The sequence below is a fragment of the Lonchura striata genome, chromosome 13 (genome assembly GCF_050655825.1).
Source record: "Lonchura striata isolate lonStrDom1 chromosome 13, ASM5065582v1, whole genome shotgun sequence".
Lineage (NCBI taxonomy): Eukaryota > Metazoa > Chordata > Aves > Passeriformes > Estrildidae > Lonchura > Lonchura striata.
In genome coordinates, this window is record NC_140715.1 from 11,325,301 (window position 1) to 11,344,615 (window position 19,315).

Here is a 19,315-nt window from a genome sequence, read left to right on the forward strand (position 1 = left end):
TTTCGTTTCGGTTTAGGTTTTTTTTTAAGTTTTCTTTTTTATTCCCATGCTCTTAATTTTGAAAAAAAAAAAATCACAAAACATAACTTATAAAACAATATATATACTGCATCCTTATCCACAACAGCATAATTGAAACATCCAGCGTAACGTTTACCACAGGTGTGAAATACACTGGGAAAGAAGTACCGTGTGCATTTTATGTCTCTTTGTCATCTACAGGTAATAAGTATCGACAAAAATAAGCAACAAATATGCCTGCAATTAAACTTCATATGCCTTTTGTATGCGTATTAATAAAAATCATATTTATCATTTCCATGTTTTGTTTGTTGTTTTTATTTTTTTCCAACAAGCACTTGTAAAAGTATCTATATTTACATAATAACACCTTAAGATAATAACACCTTAAGAATTTTTTTTGGTTCCTTGTTTTTCCTTCACATTTAGAAAAGCAAGGAACGCTTTCAGCTTTGCTAAGAACCTTTCCGGACGCCGAGGCTCTCTGTGTCTCTAGCAGAGATGCAGTATCTGAAATCACTTCGTAACAAACCATTTTTCGTCTTTTTTTCGAGACTTTATAAACGGGGGTTGGTTTTCCGTTTTACTTTTCAAAGAGAAAAAACACCCCCTGCATTTAAATAAAGATGAATGATAATTTCATTATCAGGATAAGACTTTGGATGGGGAAAAAGATGAACAGTTTTCGCATTGCTGAAGGGTTTCTGTGCTCTCTCACAACCGGGGATACTGCAGTCTTTTGGAAAGGATGAAGAGGTAGAAACCTTGAGCTGCTTAATATCAGGAATGACTGGATTAGAGCTTCCAACTAAAGAAAAACCATCAAGAATCATGCATTTTAAAAACAGTTTATTCAACGGCCAAGGACAATGATCCGGCATAATGCAACGGTAGATATAAATATAACCTTATATAAGTGGTTGACCCTTGTCATTATTATTTTAATAGTTTCATACCTAATATTTCAACCATTTTTCGCCCTGCAGATTCTACTCTGCGATTTGGTTTTTTTTTCCCTCCCCTCTTCCCCAAACCCTTTTTTTTTTTTTCCGAGTGTGATTCTGTTTCTCAGTGGTAAACATTAACCAAACTCTTCCCGTGCGACAAGCGGCCAAGAACCGTCCCACCAGCTCTTACCACCGAGGCGTCCCCTCCTGCCGCCCTCCCCGCGGGGCAGCGGCCGCCTTACCGACTCCTGTGCAAGTTCAAGTAAACACATACAACCCGCATAATCCAGAGAAAAAAAAATTGCAACTCATCCATGTACCAGATTTTGATGTCTCTTGCAAAAGTTTTCTGGTCCGTTTACGGTTTTAGATGGAGGAATTTTTTTTTTTTAATTTTTAAAAAATATTTTTAAAGCGCTGCTTTGTTGGTTGCATCGTTGTTTTGTTTTGTTTTTTTTAATTTTTTTTTCTAGACAATCGAAGTCCGCGGAATTTTTGGGGCTTTATTTGGGGGGGGGGGGGGCGTGTGCTTTATTTTATTTTTTTCCCCTCTCTCACTTGCTTGGGTTTTGCTTTGAATCATCATCGGGTTTAATTTTTTTTTTTTCTTTTCCGTTAAACGTCGCTTTGCTTCTGCTTTGCTTTGTCGGCGGTGTTTTGTCGGAGGTGGTTTGTGTCAAGTCCGTCAACTGTTGTACTGACAGGCGTTTAAACTAGAGCCGGGGCTTTGCAAACTGCTGTAGCCGAAACTGGAGTGCTGCTTTGATTTCAGTCTGAGGCTGGCTAAGCTGGAGTTGCAAGTGTCCCGGTAGACGCTGTAGGGCGAGCCCGGCGGCCCGTAGGGACAGGCCGGCGAGGACATGGCCGAGTTGAGCGAGGAGCCGCTGATGTTGTTGATGTTGTTGAGGCCGGAGTTGGCCATGCCCGGCACGGCCGAGTGGCCCATACTGGAGGGCATGTTCATGGAGGGGATGCTGCTGGGCGCCGAGAACATGGACTGCGAGGAGAGGGGGCTCATGGAGTTGAAGAAGGTGAAGCTCTTGGTGGAGAGCGGCGCCGGAGTGAGGCTTTTGGTGGCCCAGTTGTTGTAGGGGTAGCCGGCGTACATGTCGTCGTAGGGCTGCATCAGCCCGCTGAACTGGGGCACGTAGCCGTTCTTGCACAGGTCCATCTGCTGGTTCCGCTCCCGCTTTCTCCACTTGGCTCGGCGGTTCTTGAACCAAACCTGCGTGGGGAGGGGGGAGCGACACGTCTCGGTGAGTGCGGGGGGCCGCAGCAGCCCCCCACCCCACCGACGGTGCGCAGAAGCGCGCAGGGGAGCGCAGGTACCGCAGCCCGCTCCCCCCGGCCCGGCCAGCCCCTCCGGAGCACCGGAGCAGGCTCCGCGGCTCCGCACCGCCTGTCCAACACCGCCTGTCCCGCACCGCCTGTCCCGCACCGCCTGTCCAACACCGCCTGTCCAACACCGCCTGTCCCCGCACCGCCTGTCCCGCACCGCCTGTCCCCGCACCGCCTGTCCCCGCCGCCCCCCGCCCGCGGGACGGGCTCTGCGCGCATCCCTCTCCGCTCAGCGCGGTGCGCCGGCCGGGATGCGCGCAGCCGCCTCCGTGCCACGGCCGGTGCTGCGCGGGTGTCCGCGGCCCCCCGCGCCCCCGCCGCCCCCGTCCCGGAGCCAGACGGGGGCGAAGACACGGCCCGCTCTGATTAGGGCCGGCTCGCCCCGGCTCTGCCGCGTTTCCGAAAGCTAATGCTGTGTAATAAAAGTCCCCTGTTACAGATCATAAAAAAAGGGATTAGATTAGTATGTTTAGGTTAAAAAAAAAAAAAATCAATCCCCGCATCGCCCTTGGATAGATGCAGCCTTTATATCTAAGGAGAATTTACAGCCCTAACCAGGAAACAGAGAAGAGGGACTGGTCCTGATGTTTGATGCGAAAACCGGTTCCAGTCTCTGATTATTTTTATACATTATATATATATATATATATCCCTAGGAAAGCATTTGAGTCTCCCCTGATTGAAGCCGAACAGCTTCAAAAACCTTTAAAAATTGGTTAAAAATCTGCATCCTGCTGCCGCTGCCTGCGCCCGGGCTGCGAGCCTCCCTTGCAGCATCCTCCCCACCGCATCCCGGATTTCTCCCACCGAGCCGGGGCCCACGAGCTCCCTGCGGACACCGGGGCCCCGGCCCCGCGCAGGCTGCGCTCCCTCCGGAGCCGGGGTGGGGGCGGGGGGCGGCTCTTGGGGCCTCCCCTCCCGGCGCAGAAATGGCACAACTATTATTAAATACCGGGCTCAAAGATGGAAACTCCGTGGGGGAACGGATGGCGGAGTCTATTTTAAAAAATAACAATAATAAAAAGAATCCTGTATAAATAGGAAACGAAAGCCAACATGTTCAAAACCTGTAATATACTCCTCGGAAGGTGCTTCCAGACAGGAATTTCCTGAAAATGAGGGTAATAGTTTTAATTATGGCTCCTAGACATTTTAAAGGAAGGCCCTCATAGCAAATTAAGGTTAGATTTGCAATCTGCCATCTCAAAACATCAAACCCAAACATCTCCACACAGAAGGAGAACGAAATTATGTTAATTGCAACTCATATTTTAGTTATATTTGTTCCCTGAAATATTCAACCAATATTAATGCTCAGGCTTTGTTTTGTTTCAAACTCAATTAAGACAATGCTTTCAGACGCAATTGTTTCAGATGGGTGTTTACTTTTCAAATGTTTAAAGCAGAATCTCTGTAATCCGATTTGGTCACTCAAGGTTTAATTGCCAAGTTAAAAACTAAAAACGAAAAGAAAAAAAGAAGAAGTGCACTTTCCGTGCAGCGGGGCTTCGCTCCGCAGTTCCCGTTTCCTCCTGCGCTTAGCCCACGGGCCCGTGGTGTGCGACCACTGTCGAAACCCCGCGGGGAAATGTCTCGGGTGGAAAAAAGCATTTGGGAGATGGACAAACCGAGACACAGTGATAGATCCATAGAGATCGAGCCGCTTCGGCCCAGTCGTTCTTTGCCAGGATCTTTCGCTCATAAATCTCTGTAAAGAACTGCCGAAGCACACACATACACACACACACACATCTCTATATATAAAAATATAAAAATAAATATATGTATGCATGCACATACACACACATACATACATATGTTTCTCGCCGTGTGTACTAACATTACCAAACCCCTCGAGTCTGGCTAAGAGGGGCGCATATATATATATGTATGCTATATATGTATATATACACCATATATCCATATATAAATATATATGGTGGCATAGGCTCCGAGGCGTGTAAAAATCGAGCGCCCTCGCGGTAGAAGTTTGTGTCTTCAGCGCGTACTGATTTTATGAGGGCTCCCATCCCCTGTCCTTCGCTTTCGGCCTGCACGCAGAGCCCGCGGCCTGGGGGACGCGAGCCGGGAGGGGCCGGCAGCGAGACCCGCACGGAGCGGATCGGAGCTCGCCACGCCGCGATAGCGAGGGGCAGCGGCTTGCTGGGACACGGCCCTGGCGATTACTGGGAATAACCAGAGCGAGGGGAAGTCGCTCGGATGGCATTTTGCTCCATCTCTGCGGCGCTTTTCGTCCAGCCCAGAGGGTTCTTCCCCCCACAGTCAGACCCTTCCCCACCCTGGCCTTCCGCTGCTCCCTGCACCGCTCGCCGCCCACTTCTCGAACCGGTCCCCAGTGCAGGGCCGGCGGTCGCTACCCGCTCCGGGCGGCATCTCTCCGTGGCCGAGAGCTGAATTCCTCCTCTCCGACCTGGATCCCAATTTTGGCCATTAACATCCAGCCCAGAGCAATCCGTCGCAGCGCTCCCCAGAAGGGGCGGCTTCCCCGAGCCCCCCGCGCTCCGGCGGCCCCGGAGCAGAGTTCGCTCCCGGCGGGGCTGCAGCCCCTCTTACCCGGACTCGGGGCTCGGTGAGGTTGGTCCAGACGGCGATCTCCTCCCTCATGCTCATGTCGGGGTAGCGGTTTCGCTGGAAGGTGGCCTCCAGCTCCTGCAGCTGCTGGCTGGTGAAGTGGGTCCGCTGCCGCCGCTGCTTCTTCTTCTTCGCCGGGTCGTCGGCGGCCCCGTCTTCGTTTTTCTGCTCGCCGCTACGCTCTTTTTCTGCGAGGGGTCGGGTTGGGGATGGTTGGTTTATTTTTGTTTTGTTTTGTGTTTTTGTGCTTTAATTTTTTTCCCAGTACAGACACACAAAGGCAGATATCCCCGCCCCGCAGTCAGCGCTGCCCACCCCACCGGAGACACGCGTGGGGGCCCCACTGTGTCCCGCCGAGCCCTGCACCAAACGAGCGCCCCACAGCCCATCCCGGCCTTTCCCGGCGCGGCTGGGGAAGGAGCAGGGAGCCCTGCCGGGCCCAGGGCACCCAGGGATGCAGCAGGAGGGACCCTCAGAGCGGCTCAAAGCGGGCCCGACGGGTGACTGCATTCGTGGGGAGCGGGGTCCCCGTATCACCGGCCGCTCCGCCTTTCTACGGCACCTTCTCGCTCCCTCCGAACCAAGGCGTGATCTTTGCTCCATTGTTTTTGTTGTGCTCGGCCGCGACAGGAAACTTTGGAAGGGCAAGGGTGGAAAACCCCGGAGCAATTAATTGCAAAAGGCCCCTCTCTGCTCCCCTCCTTCGTTCTACTTTCATAATTATTTTATTCTTCAACTTTTAGGATTTTGGTGTTTATTTTAACACAGGGCTGAGCGAAGCCCTCCGCAAAAATCATATCGGAGAAGGAAAGAAAAAAGAAACCACCCAGGAGGGTTTTCTGGGCCGGGATTTGCGCGGGCTGGGAGCAGGAATTCAATACCGACCCTGCGAACCCCCTCTCCCCTTTCGTAACGGGCTCTGTGGCTCTCCCAGCCCGGCTTGGGCCCGGTTTGTCCCGGCTGAAGCGCTCGGAGCGGCTCTAAAGGCCCTGAACCAAAGAGCTCCCGGGCTGGGCCCCGGAGGCGCGGGGAAGCTGCGGCCGGGCCGTGCAGGGCCGGGGCCGCGGCCAAGCCCGGCCTCGGTCCTGCTGCTGCAGAAGGGAAAAACCGCGGCGAGTTTTCGCCCTTGGAGTTTTGTTTTTTTTTTTCTCCTCCTTTAAAGAGTTTTTTTTTGTTTGTTGGTTTGGGTTTTTTGTTTGTTTTTGCTTTTGTTTTTAAACAGAAGGTTTTCTCCCGCCGCCGGCGGGCCCGGGGTTATTTCTACAGCCCCGACCTCTGCGAGGTAAGCGGGAGTCTAAAAATAATCTCGTGCTGAATGCAGAGCCCGGGAGGACTCGTCCTTGCAAAGTCACCCTTGAATCGCACCTTGCTGGGAGCCCTGCACAGGGAAAGGGGTGAGGGTGCGAGCGAACCTCAGCTGCTCAGCGGACCCCCAAAAGGGGCCGATGGCTCTGCGGGGTTTGCAGCGAAGCCAAGGCCTCTCAGCGCAGACCCCACCGCCCCGGGCCCCCCGGTCCCCAGACCGGCCGAGCCGCATGGCCCGGCGGCGGCGGCGAAACAGAAACAGAAATCACCCCCGCCAAAACAAATCCTCCCGCTTGGGCCGCGAACGGCTCGGATCAAGCGCCCGAGAGGGAGCGGGGCGATCGGGGAGCGGCAGCGGTCCCGATGGGCTCCGGCCGCGGCCCCTCGCCCAGCGCTGACTTTTAACTCGCCCGGTCCGCCCTAAAAATCCGGCCTCAGCGCAGGGCTGTGATACAATTCCAAATCATAAGGCAAGGCATCTTTAATCGGCTTTTGTAACTACTTTTTTTTTTTTTTTTCACATTAAAAAAATAAAATCTAAAGGCATTTTACAGGTTCTCGGAGAAGAAAAGCAGGCAGCTCCTCAGCCCTCCGGCAGCACCGAGGGGTCACACACAGGGGTAGGGCAAAATGGAGCAAATCTCCCTCTCTAATCTCCAATAATCCCCTCTAATCTCAGAGTCCCTTCCAGACGCCGGTCTCTAACTTTGTTTGCGAATCAGGCCGGGCAGTACAACCCAAACCTTTTTCAATCACCGAGTGCCACTTTGGGACCGACTCTTACAACAGCTACTCTCTAGGTTAAAATTCCAAAGAGCAACAATAGCTATTAGAAAAATAAAATTATATAAAACATAAACTCCCTCTGAAACAGTCTGGCTGGAGAAGGAATATCACACTCCTTCTTTAAGTTTTTGTTCCTCTCTTCTACCTTTCCCTTGTCATTCTAAAAATGTTGTTGTTTTAATTAAATGCAATCTGAGAGCACAGCGTTCCCTGTAGCCCTCGCACACGATGGTCAGGGCATGGGGATCCTTCCCTTTTCCTGCGGGGAAAGCGTTCAGCTCCCACGCAAAACCTCTCCGCGGCCGCCCACATCCCCTCCGCGGCGGCCCGCACTGCCTGCCTTGGCCCCACGCTGCCTCTCCGGCTCTGCCTGCCCTTTCTTTCTTTTTAAAAAAAATTCTTTTCGCTGACAGAGAGATCTTTTTCCATCTCTGCACCACCCGAGCTGGAAAATAAACCCGGGCAAAAGCTGACATTATTTCAGAAACATCCGGCAAAACCGCACTCCCCGAAGAGCCTCCCCTTCCTCCCGACCCCATCAATTAATAACGACAGTTTTTTATTTAAAAATAAATAAAATAAATAAAAGAGAGCAGCTCCTGGGATGGGACCATGGAGCCATGTGTCCCCCCGGCGGGCTGTCAGCGCCGGGCACGGTGGGGGAGGCAGCTCCAGGAGGGCCCCTGCCCCCCGCTCCGGTTCCCGGGGCTCGGTTGGGATGGAGTCGCCGCGATCACCGGCAGCTCCTGCTCACCCCTGTCCCTCCATCGCCTCCATCGCGGGCTCGGCACCCCCGGCCGCCCCGCGGAGGGAAGGCGCGGTGGGGAGGGGGAGGCAGCGCGGGGGGAGAGGGCCGGGGCCGCGGGGGCGCGGGGAGGGGGAGGGTTACCTGGCACCTCCGTGTCGGAGGATTCACTGGCTGAGTTGTCGATCGGGTCTCTGGGTTCCGAGGATCTTTGCAAATGGAAGCTGGAAGCCATGTCATGGGAGGGTTGGGGTCTCAAGCTCTCAGGCAGTCTCTCCAAATTCATTCCACCTTTAAAGGAATCCATGGCAGGGGCGCCGGGCTGCCTGGGGGAGTTTGCAGGTGTTTATTCCACACAGAAAGGAACAAGGAGCTTTTTTTTTTAAGAAGAAAAAAAATCAACAAAAACCAAAAGCAAATCCACTTATTACTAACAGTATTATTTTAAGGGTGTCGGAAGCAATCTGGGCAGTGCGTGGAAGGCGGTTGTCTCTGCTGGGGAGAGTCACGGCGCTCCGGCCGCATAGGCAGGGAAGTGGTAAAGATCCCTTATAGAGAAACGCGAGTTGCGAGTTGGACAGTTTAAAGCTAAAGAGATTAAAGTGACCTGCCCTAGAACAAATGCCTGTAGTTAAACGGGGCTCCTCCCCCTGAAGGTTAAAACCTCCCCGTCTCGCTCATGCATCACTCCATCTAGCGCTGGCCCAGCCCGGCCGCGCGGGACCCAACTCCGCACTCCCCGCCATCCGCGCCCCTTGCGCGTCCGCGGCCAGACCCGCGGGCCCCCGCCGCCCCTGCCCGGCCCCCGCCGCCTGGCCGCGGCTCCTTCGGGGGTGCCTTCCCTCCTCCTTCTCTTCACCCGCCTCCTCCCCCAAACTCGGTGATGTATTAAAAATATTTCACAAACGAATGGAAAGGTGGACAATCCTCTGGGGACCCCCGCCCGCTGCCAGCACCCCGTCAGTTCACTCCCCTCCGTAATCCCCTACCAGCCGGCAGCGCGCAGGTTGCGCCCCCGTGCAGCACGGCAGCCCCACGGGTATCCCCACACCCTTCCAGACTGGGCCTCACGACCCGCGGAACCTCCGCACCCAGCAGTGGATGCGCACCCGCGCACTCCTCAGGGTTTCTGCGCGGGGCTAAGTGACCCCACCACACATTTCAGTCTCACGGGGAAAATGTTCCTGGAGGGGTGCATGGGCTGTGGGCTCTGTCGGAACTGGTTTTAACCTTTTTAAACATTATTTTCCAGTCTGCGGGGGATATAAGAACGCTGCCCGGGCCCGGCTGGCGGCCAGGGGAGCGCAGCCCGGGGAGCAGCGGCAGTGCCATCTCTCCCATCACACCATCTTTCAGCACACGATTAATAACAAATAATTTTCCTGCTGCAGCCGAACTCGCGTTGACCCTCGGGAGGGGTCTCTGCGACTATGCCAGTCCGGGAGCCTGGGCAGCCTGCGGGGAGGGAGGTGGGAGACCCCCACCCCTCCTCGGCAGAGCCCCTCTCCTGCATTGATGCATCCTGTCCCGAGGCAGGGGCGTGTGGAGCACGGCCCGTCCCCGGTGCGGCCCACGCAGGCCGGGATACGGCCTTAGCCCTCCTGGATAACAACTCGGTGTCTTGGCGAAGTGGAAAATCCCACGGGAGAAGAAAGGTGGGAACCGCGGGTACCGGCGGTGAGAGGAAAGGGGAGAAAGAAATGGGAGGAAGACCCTGGCTCTGACTGTCTAGGGAAAGGACCTTCTCTCCTCTCTACTTTCTTGGCTCATTTTAACTGATCTATCCTGACACTCTATTTTGCTTTCAAATCAAGTAAAGATGTGGGAGAGAACTTTTGAACTGTTTTATGGAAAAGTGGAGGGAAGCAGTGTTGCAGCCGCGCAGGATTTTTCCGACCTCACGGAGATGATGGAGTCGGGCCCGCCCCGCACCCCCGGCAGCACCCCGCAAGGCCTGGGGACCCCAGGTGTGGGAAGCCCAAAGCTCCAAATCCCTTCACCTCTGGTCTTTAGCATCATTCAGGGCATGCACATGTGGGTGCTGTCAGGGTCATCTCTCCCGAGCTCTCTTTCTTTTTGTTAATTTTTTTAAAGTGACATCTTGATGTCCTTCTGGCCTTCGCCGCTCCCAGCTGAACTTCGCTCAGGAGTCTGCAAACGACAGGGAATTTCGAGCACCCGAGGTGAACCAGACAACCTCGGGGCTGTTTAAGATGGACGTGGTTTAAAATGCAAATATTTACCGGGGTCTCCGAGCCTCAAGGGGCTCAGCTGATGCAGGAGGCACGGGAAGGATGGAGACCTCCTCCAGTGTGAGAAGCAAGAGGTGGGAGCGGCCTTTCTCCCAAGGAGGGGGGAGGTGTATTACTGCAAACGTGCGCCGTATCTGAGACCCTTCACCGTCCCCTTTTTTCCCTTTATTTCCGTGGGCGGCAGCCCTGGATGGGCCTGCGGGGGCTCCCCCGCCCTCGGCGGAAGGGGGACGGAGCGCAGCGGGCCGGAGGGAGGGAGGCGTTGACCTTAAGGGTCTTTTTCAACCTTGATGGTTCTATGATTCCACGAGTCTGCCAACAGCCTGGCTCCGCTCCGGCTATTTTAAACCCACTGCTCACAGCAACCTCCGAGCCGGAGGCAGCATTTTCCCGTTTCATTTAATTTTTCTTTTTTTAAAAAAATAATGCACCGAATTACGTTTTTTATTCTGTTCTATAAAATCTAGTTTTAAAATATTCGTTCTAGGTTCAATTCCTCCCCGCTGGACGGAAAGATAGGCTCTGCCCGGGCACCGGCGTGATTCTGCCGAGGCGGCGACCGCGGTAACGCCGGGTCCTGTTCTCTCCAGGCGATCGCTGCCCTCGGTTCCTCGTGGAGTGTCACCGGGGCAGACATCCCCCGATACCACCCTTAAACAGAGAGCACCGGGCTGGCCCTCGGGAGCCGGAGCAGATCCAGGTTATCCCCTGACCGTCTCCATGAGTGTCCGTGCCTGGGCCGCGGCGTGGGCGGGCATTTAGCGCACACCTGAGCACGGCTCGGCAGTGGGAGAATATATCTATATCATAAATCTATCTAATCTAATCTTGTATCTATCTAATCCATACCATGTATCTGTCTCCTCTGTGTGTCTCATACGTCTTTCGTGGATTTAAGGGCATCCTCTCACTCCGCACTCCGTGCAGTGGGCACAGTCCTGGAGCGCAGAACCAAATCCTCCCGGTAATTCCCGCTGCTGCTCCCGACACTTATGTCACGATAGAGCGCGCCTCCAGGGCGGTCACCCCCAGATCTGCGCTTCTCCTCTTCCCTCCCATCCAAGCGCTCAGCTGCGGGATGGCGAGGACATCTCTCCGCCGGCAGCTCCTTCACCAGGCGTTACGTCACGGTCCGCTCGCGTGACGTCATTCGTTGCCTCGCTGACCTCACGTCACGCCTTTCGGCCAGGCACGACCCGCGGCAATCCTTGATGTCCCGCTCGGAGCCGGCTGCGCTTCCCGGGGCTTGGAGGCGGCCCAGCGGCCGCACAGGCTGGGCAGGACGGGGGCACCGGGCTCGGGTGCCGCTTTCTCCCACCGCCTCGGGGGGGCTGAGGAGCTGCGGGGAGGAGCAGGAGCCGCAGCAGCCCGGCCGCGGAGACCCCGCCAGGACGTCCCTGGGGAGCCGCGACCTGCGTGGGCGTGGGAAGGGCCGGGCAGAGGCAGGGGGAGGGCAGGGCCGGGGCGAGCAGGACCCGCGGAGCATCGGCGGGGACCCGGGTGGCGGGACAGCTTCTCGTGGGAACGCTCCGCGTGGGGTGGCCGGAGGGCACCGCCGCTCCGCGCCCGCGCAGCCACCGCGCTCCCGGCACCGCCGGCTGGGGACTGCGTCAGGGATGTGTAAAACGCTGGAAACCCGCAAATAAAACCGCACCACTTCCTCCTGCTATAAATAACCTCAGAACTAAGGATGGAGCTTAGAAACAAATCAGCGCTGGCCACGCCAGTGACAGCCTCGTGAAGAAGAGACGCGTCTGTCCGAGAGCGAGACTCTCACTGTCCCCGAGGGGACAGCGCCGTCTCACCCCCAGGTGTCTGGAGCGGGTCCCTACTTTTGGAGTGGCGCTCCCATCCCCGCTGGTTGCGGTGGTTGCAGCCAATGCCAAACCACCTGGGCCATATATCAGGTGATGAAGTTCAGTCTCTGCCAGCTTTTCCTTTTCAGATTTATTACCGCTGTATAGACTAAGATTCAGTCTATAAATCATTGGGAATTGTTACAAAAATGAAGACACGTCCTCCCAAGCACACCTCTACCCGAGAAGAGAGGGAAGCCTTCTGAGAAACAGAGGTGCAGTGAGGCAAGTGAGGAGGGAGAAGCCCCCCAAGGCAAACCCAACCAAACCCAGTTCAACCAGCCAAGTGCAGTCCAAACAACGCCAATTCAAACAAACGCAGTCCAACCAAACCCAATCCAGCTCAACCAAACTCAAGTCCACTCAGCCAAACCAAACCAAACCGAACCAAACCAAACCAAACCAAACCAAACCAAACCAAACCAAACCAAACCAAACCAAACCAAACCGAACCGAACCGAACCGAACCGAACCGAACCGAACCAAACCAAACCAAACCAAACCAAACCAAACCAAACCAAACCAAACCAAACCAAACCAAACCATACCAAACCAAACCAAACTGCAATGAATGCAACCAGACCAAGCCCAGCAAAACCCAAACAATGCAATCCCAGCCAAACCAAGCCCAAACCAAACCGCCAACCTCCCTTGGCGCCCCCTTTGCTGAACCGGAGACCGGACCTGCTGCAGGAAAACAACTTTTAATAATGGAACCATCCAGAAAGTGCCACACGGGCGCACTTTGCTGATGCATGACTCTGACCCACGGATGACCACGCGTGTCGGAAGAAGCAGAGTCCGGCGATGCGCGATGCCCCGCGGAGCACGGGGCGGGGGCAGGGGCTGTTGTTGCACTGTACCGTAGGGGTGGTGTCCGTCGGGGAAGTGTTCCAGGGGTGTCCTGCCTCAAAACAGCATCATCCCAAATGAAAAGCATGACCCTTATGCAGAAGGTGCAGATCCGCGTTTATGCCCCCGCGCAGGGCCAAGCTCTGCTCTCTCCGCGCGACCGTGGCCCAGGCCTGAAGGGAAAAGGAAGCAAAACCCCAAAACGGCGAAAGGAGCCCCAGAACCCCCCGACCTTTGCCGGAGCTAGAGCCGGGTCCCCCACGGGCGGGGTGCAGTGGGAAGCAGTGAGAGGGAAGAAACCTAGCCCGAAGTGCGTGTTAAATCGCTCAGGAGGGGAAGGTGGAAAATTACGCTGGCTCCCGGCCGGCCTGTCCTCCTCTGCGCAGCCAGGACAGCAATTTTCCTAAGAAGTAGAACAAAACGAAAACAGCCCCTTTTGGACGAGCAGCCTTCGTCCCTCCATATGTCGGCCAAGCCTCCGCCTTCCGCGGGAGCGCAGGGCCCCTCCGCGCCGCGGATGCTCTGCGGGAGGGTTTCCAGCGGCCGCTCTCGGCCCCCCGGCCTCCCGCTGCCTCCCTGCCCCATCCCGCTCCCCGCGCTCCGGCCGGCCCTGCCCCACCGCCTCGGCTCTCCCCGCCACTGAAACACGACGGGGGAAAGGCACGAGGGATTGTCCGGCCCTGGACACTTCCCGGGGCACCCGGGATAGCCGGGGCTGCCTCCCCGCCCCGCCAGCCGCATCCCGCTGCGGGGCTCCCCCGGGCGCGGCGGCCAGCGGCAGCGCCTGAAAAAGCTCGGGATGAAAATGTTGAAGGCTTAATGTTTTCTGACAGATACAAATGATACCCCAAGGCTTTCTTGAAATGCAACGACTGACGGCTGGAGAAACGGTTTTTTTATTCGGGTTTCTGCAGCTGGAAGCAGCCGGGGGTGGAGCGGGATGGTGCTGGTTCACTTCGGCCGTCATTCTACCAGCACCCCGAAAACAAAACCATTTCGTAGTTGTCCGACGTGGGACAACTTCTTTTAACACCAAAGCCCTGGCGGCATAGTCTCACCCTTGCCAGGAGCTGCCTTCCAGCCCTCCTCGCATCCGTCAGACCACAGGCACTGAACTCTGCTCCAAGAAAATATGAATTTGCTGCTAGCAGCGGTTTGGATTTGTCTTTGATAAACCTGATGTGAGTGGGAGAGTGTCAGTGCACTGCAATGACATCGTCGGAGGATGGACAGCTCAAGAATATGTTTTTTTTTTTTTTTTTTTCTCTAGGTGGGGGAACAAGAGGGGGGAAAATCACAATATAGCCACACAATTCCCTCTCTGGGCAGAGCGAACATGCTTTTCTGATTAATTGACGGAGGAAGGGGCACCGGAGTTTGCTAGGAAGCCTGCTCATATTACTCTGTGCATCTTTAGATCCCGAAATGTGGCTCTTTTGTGGGCTCAAAAAGATGCCTCTGAAACAGGATAATCAGAGGCCCGAGCACTCTGTTGGTATTTGTTGAAGACTCTTCTTCAGGAGAAAAAAGAAGCCACATTTAGAATGAACGACATTAGGTTTTCTTGTGAGTTTCCCCCACCTTGTTTTGGGCGAACAACCTCTTAATTACTCCAGCATTTGGATGGGAGAAACACATTTCCATTCAAGACGACATTTCCTGAAGGGCTGAAATATTCTAATAATGTGCTGGACTCTTTAATGTGCTTAGAACAGCAGCGAATCTCTGCAAGACCTACACATTTCCTGCCTTAAATGCAAAATCGGAGAAATAATTAAACTTTGAGCACATTTAACTTATCTTCTCTATTATTTTGCTTATTTCCCCACCTTTTATACTTTTTGCTTTTAATTTTTTCCTCTTATTTTCTTTCATTCTCCTCCTCCCCCCTCCCCATATTTTTTTTCTCTCTCCTTCAAATTGTTTTCTTCTGTCTTCTTTTCTTATTTCCCCGCAAAGGGCTGATCTCGCCCCGCTGCTCGGCAGCACCGCTCTGCTCCCGGCGCAGTTCCAGTGCCCCAGGAGCAAACACCGCCGAGATAAAGGCACGGGACGCTTTTCTTTCCAGTTTCATTGTGGGAACGGCCGTATCTTAACGGGCACATCTCGGGAGAGATAGGAGCACACCGCCTTCAGAGGGCTGTGCTAATCAGCGCGCCGGGTTAGATATAAAAGTTCAGGGCAAATAAAACGAATTAGTTTTATTAGCACGTTTAGGAGGCGGTCTAACGAAGGAATTCCGCTTTACTAGAGAATGTTTTCTCCTCCCCTTCTGTTATTTAGAAGCAATATATATGCGAGCGGTTCATCACGGGAGGGAAATAATGAATTGTTTCATTTGCCGTCATTTTCTGGGAGAAACGTGCTCCCTTATCTAAGCCCGATAAGAAGGAGATTTTTATATTAAAAATATATATATATATTTGGAAAGATACATTTTCGTAATAACACATGCATGAATAATGAAACGCACAGTAAAGCAGAGGTGGCAGAGCCACCAGGTTATTGTTCGGCACTGGGTTTCGGTAGGAAAAATCTGCCTCGGTCTCAGGCGCCTCTAACTCGTCTAAAACTTTCCCAGGGAAAAGTGGCCACGGCTCCAGCGCGGGATTTCCAAGGACTTTGTTCTTATTTCAGGCAAATGATGGATTTTTGGGGAAGTTCTGCCAGTGAAGTAGACCTCAGGAAATATTCGGAAGTCAGTTTTTATATAGGCGGCTGGAGCTGGCGCAGGGAATAACCTGGAGAACATGGACTTTGGTTTGTTAAGTGGAAAATATATATATTTAAATTGTTATTAAAAAAAGCAAACAACATCTAGGTTCTCAATTCAAGCACTATGTATCATTTTATGTTCAATTCGTGAGTCGGACTTTGTGTTTGTCTGCAATGTGATTGGCAAAATTTGGGGAAAGGGGAAGAAATAATAGAAATAATAGAAATAATAGAAAGTTCACTTAGTGACAAAGTTTTTAACGCGAGACTCAAAACGAAATCCCTGAAAGATAACATCGGTGGGCATTCCTCACGTCCATTTAAGCAGGGTTAACACGCGGAAAAAAGTAATTTCTCCCCCCGTTCCAGGACTTTGCTCCGTCATAGGAGCTGCGTAGAACCCGTGATACATGTACTCCCCAAACATAGTGCCTGTTTTTAAAATTAAAATAAGAACAAAACCAAAACAACCCAAACCAAAAAGAGGAAAGCACAGAGGCTCTAGAATAGAATTTTCCTGAAAAGGAAAATTCATCGACGGCCCAGGGTCTCTCCGCCCGCCCGCCCTGCGCATCCCGGCAGCAGCTGTCTCTTCACCGCGGCAGCGCAGCCCCGCTGAGGCACCGCGCAGCCCCGGTCCGCATCACCCACACCCCCGGCTCGTTCCGGGGAGCCCCAGCCCCGCCGGGGCCGCCCGAGGCTCCGGGCATCGCCTCAGCACCCGGCGCTGCCGCCGCCGAGCGCAGCGGGGACGAGCCGCGGAGCGTCCCGAGCAGCAGCGCTGGGGGCTGGAAACGTTACGGTGCGTTTGGAAAAAAAAAAAAAAATATATATATATATATATATATATATATATATACATACATAAAAAAAATATAAAATGAGGTAACCCCTCTGGAATTGCCTTTCCCAGCGCATTTGTCAGAGCTGACGAAGCGCAGAGGCCCCGAAAGAATTTATACACGGTATAAAGATGTCAAGGACTGCGCGGAGAGCGGCGCGGGGAGCGCGGGGCGGGAGGCGAGGCCGCGGCGAGGGGCGCTCCCCGCGCCGGCCGCACGGCCCGGCTCGGCTTTGTCTCGCAGGCGGGAGCGCTCCGCGCCCCCGGCCGCGCCCGCGGACAGCCCCGAGGCGGCGAGCGGGGCTCGGGGCAGCGCGGCTCCGCGGCGTGGGGCGGGCCGGCAGCGGGGTGCACGCGTGGGGCGGGCCGGGACACGCGTGGGGCGGGCCGGGACACGCGTGGGGCGGGCCGGGCGCGGCGGGGACGCGCGTGGGGCACTCACCGGGCGGTGCGCGCGGCGGCGGCGGGGTGCCGGGCCCGGCGGGCGCTGTGCGCGCCCCGGCCGCCGCTCCAGGGTTTTCTTGGGAGATTTCCCCGTCTCCTCCTGACGTCAGCCCCGTCCCAGGGTGCCGCAGACGGGGGAGGGCCGGGGCCAGCGCCGCCCGCACCGGGAGACCGGCGGCGCCGGGCGCTCCGCACCTCCGTCCTGCCGCCGAAGGCATCCCCGAGCCCGGCCCCCCGCTCCGGACGCTCCCGCCCGGCCGAGCCTCTCTCGGGGGGCGACTTCGCGCTCCTGGCTACACGGCCCCTGCCCGCTTCATTTCCTCCCGGCTGGGGCTTTTGTCCGAGGGGACAGGGACAAGGAAGGGCCTCTTTTTTTACTTCTTTTCCCACCCCCTGAAGTCCTGTCTTGTTTCAGGACCTCAGTGCGGACCTGGGAGCACGGCGCTGCGCAGCCGGGGGAAGGCTGCGGACAGCAGCCAGGGCTGCCCAGGCTGGAGGATGCAGCGCTCCAGGAGATGCTTGGGCGATATCGGCACACTGAGCTCACTGCTCATTCCCAGGCCCTTGGTCTACTTTAATTTTCCGGGGATGCTTCTAGAGTTCCAGACACTGCACTTCTCATACCTACCCCCTGGAAGTTTCCCTCTCGAGAGAAAAACACAAAAGTCATGCAGTGACCAAGGAAACCCAAAAGCAGGGGCGTGCCTAGGGCTTTCCTAAGTAGAGCAGGTCACACACTTGTACACACACAAGCTATAACTGTAGCTGAACACTAAGGACAACTAATATGGAATGGATCAGAAAGATAAATGGCATAAAATCAGGAACAGTGCAGTCCCACACTTGCCATTTGTTATAGAGAGAAGAAGTAAATGGGATTCACATGTCAAGCATTAGCTGGTTGTTAGTCTGTAAGATAATATTAACTTCAGTGCTTACTGGTTTACTCCAGTTTTCCAAAGGCAGTTCCAGGAGGCACCAGCCTGTAATTTAGGATGGCACATACTGTGTGAAAGAGGCTTTGGCACTGGGGCCTACCAGCACATCAAGGTGATATTAACATAATAAAACTTTTGGAGAGGGAGTAGGAGCTCATAAATTAATGCATTCTACTGTTTTAATGCTGGGAGCTAACAATGTGTTTCCTGTTCAGCTGATCATCTCCTCTGCAGCCTAACAGCTGTTTTAAAGGTGCTGTGAAACTGAAAAGAGGGAAGATGATTGTCTTTAAATCAATGTTTAATGATGTTTTATTAGGAGGAAAGTCTTCCTCCAGCAGATGTTTACATGTTGAGGATGGAGGGGAGCTTCCAGACTGCTGCCTGCCTGCCTGAGAAGCTGGGGAGACACTCTGTGTCCTACCAGTCTTGCAGATGGCCCAGCACCAGGGCACAGCTCACTCACCTTAGGAGGGGTTTTGCCCAGGTCTGTGGGTGGGTGCTGAAGAAATTCTTCAGGGATGCTGGACTAGAGGACCTCCAGTGGTCCCCTCCTACTGTACCCAGCCTGTGATTCTGATCCTGCAAAGGTTTTCAAGTAATTTGAGTCATGACTATGAGCAGGTGAATAGGGCAAATACTGAGAGCATCCTGCCCGTGTGCAGCCTGGGTTGTGGCTGTAAAGATCCTTCCTCCATAAAGATTATATATGGATGCTGGAATATCCCCCAGCCCAGGAGCCTCCTTCTGGAGGGACAAGCTCAGGTGAACCCACTTTTAGAGGGGATCAAAAGACCTCAGGAGAGGCAAACAACTGGTCAGAGACCAACCAGGAGGGCAGTGGGGCTGGCTTGTGGCCTCTGGGCTGCAAGGGCAGATTACATAGAGATTCCACCCCTCCAAGTCTGGGAAACAGTCCTTGCTGAATGTGTGTTACAGGTTGGGAGCCTGACTGAGCTCCTCAGCCACATAGGTCAGTGGGACTGAGACATTTCTGAACACTAGCAGCACTAACAGCAAGCTTCAGGTACTAGAGAAACAAGTGTAGCTTTGAGGCAAGATGTAGGAGTGAACTGAGATAAGGTGGAAATAGAAGCTGTGAGTATAAGCAGGTACCTAAATACTGATATTTCCTTCACACTCGATTCAGAGGTGGATTAATTAGTCTCAATGTCTGCTTTTCTCAGCTCCCAGAATTAAAGATGGTAATTTCAAAGCTTCTCCCCCAGAGAAGACATTAGATGAATTGAGGGGTGTCAATAACACATCAGGGCTTGTGCCCAAATGACAGCAAGGAGTGTCCTGTGCTGCAGGGGGTTGGGAGGGAAGGGCACCTCACCACCAGGTGACCCTCCCAATGCCAACCAAACCAGCATCAAATCACCTCCAAGCCAAGCCAGTTTCCAAAAGTATTGTTTCCACAGCCAAGATGGTATTCTGTGTGATGGTGACACAGATTGCTCCTACACAAAGAGAAGAAACCTTTGCAATTTCTTTTTTAAACCATCACAAACATTCATTAAAAGAATGTCTCTCCATATTTCCAAATATAGTGAAGAAATGACTCTCCAAACTCACCCATTCCTTTATTTGCAGCCTTCCCTGTTAGTCCATCCTTGGAATAGTGTCTAAAAGGCCACATTGCTTCTCTGGGAGAAACTGGGATGTTTGGAACATGACTGG

General features: G+C 54.1%; 1 protein-coding gene across 4 annotated transcripts; it reads right to left on the reverse strand.

Moving 5' to 3' along the window:
- On the reverse strand, window positions 1-16,830 carry PITX1 (paired like homeodomain 1). 4 transcript variants are annotated; one of them, XM_085591273.1, is made up of 4 exons: window positions 16,693-16,830; window positions 7,879-8,060; window positions 4,881-5,086; window positions 1-2,193 (listed from the first exon to the last, which is right to left on the reverse strand). In XM_085591273.1, exons 2-4 carry the CDS (start codon window positions 8,039-8,041, stop codon window positions 1,654-1,656), a joined length of 909 nt encoding a protein of 302 aa, XP_085447399.1. In that variant the 5' UTR covers window positions 8,042-8,060; window positions 16,693-16,830; the 3' UTR covers window positions 1-1,653. The 4 variants fall into 4 exon arrangements, with proteins under 4 accessions (XP_085447399.1, XP_085447400.1, XP_021405140.1 ...); XM_085591274.1 differs by having other exon boundaries at window positions 7,879-8,056; window positions 16,693-16,737; XM_021549465.3 differs by lacking the exon at window positions 16,693-16,830 and adding an exon at window positions 8,170-8,324 and having other exon boundaries at window positions 7,879-8,056.
- Window positions 16,831-19,315: the final 2,485 nt, after the last annotated feature.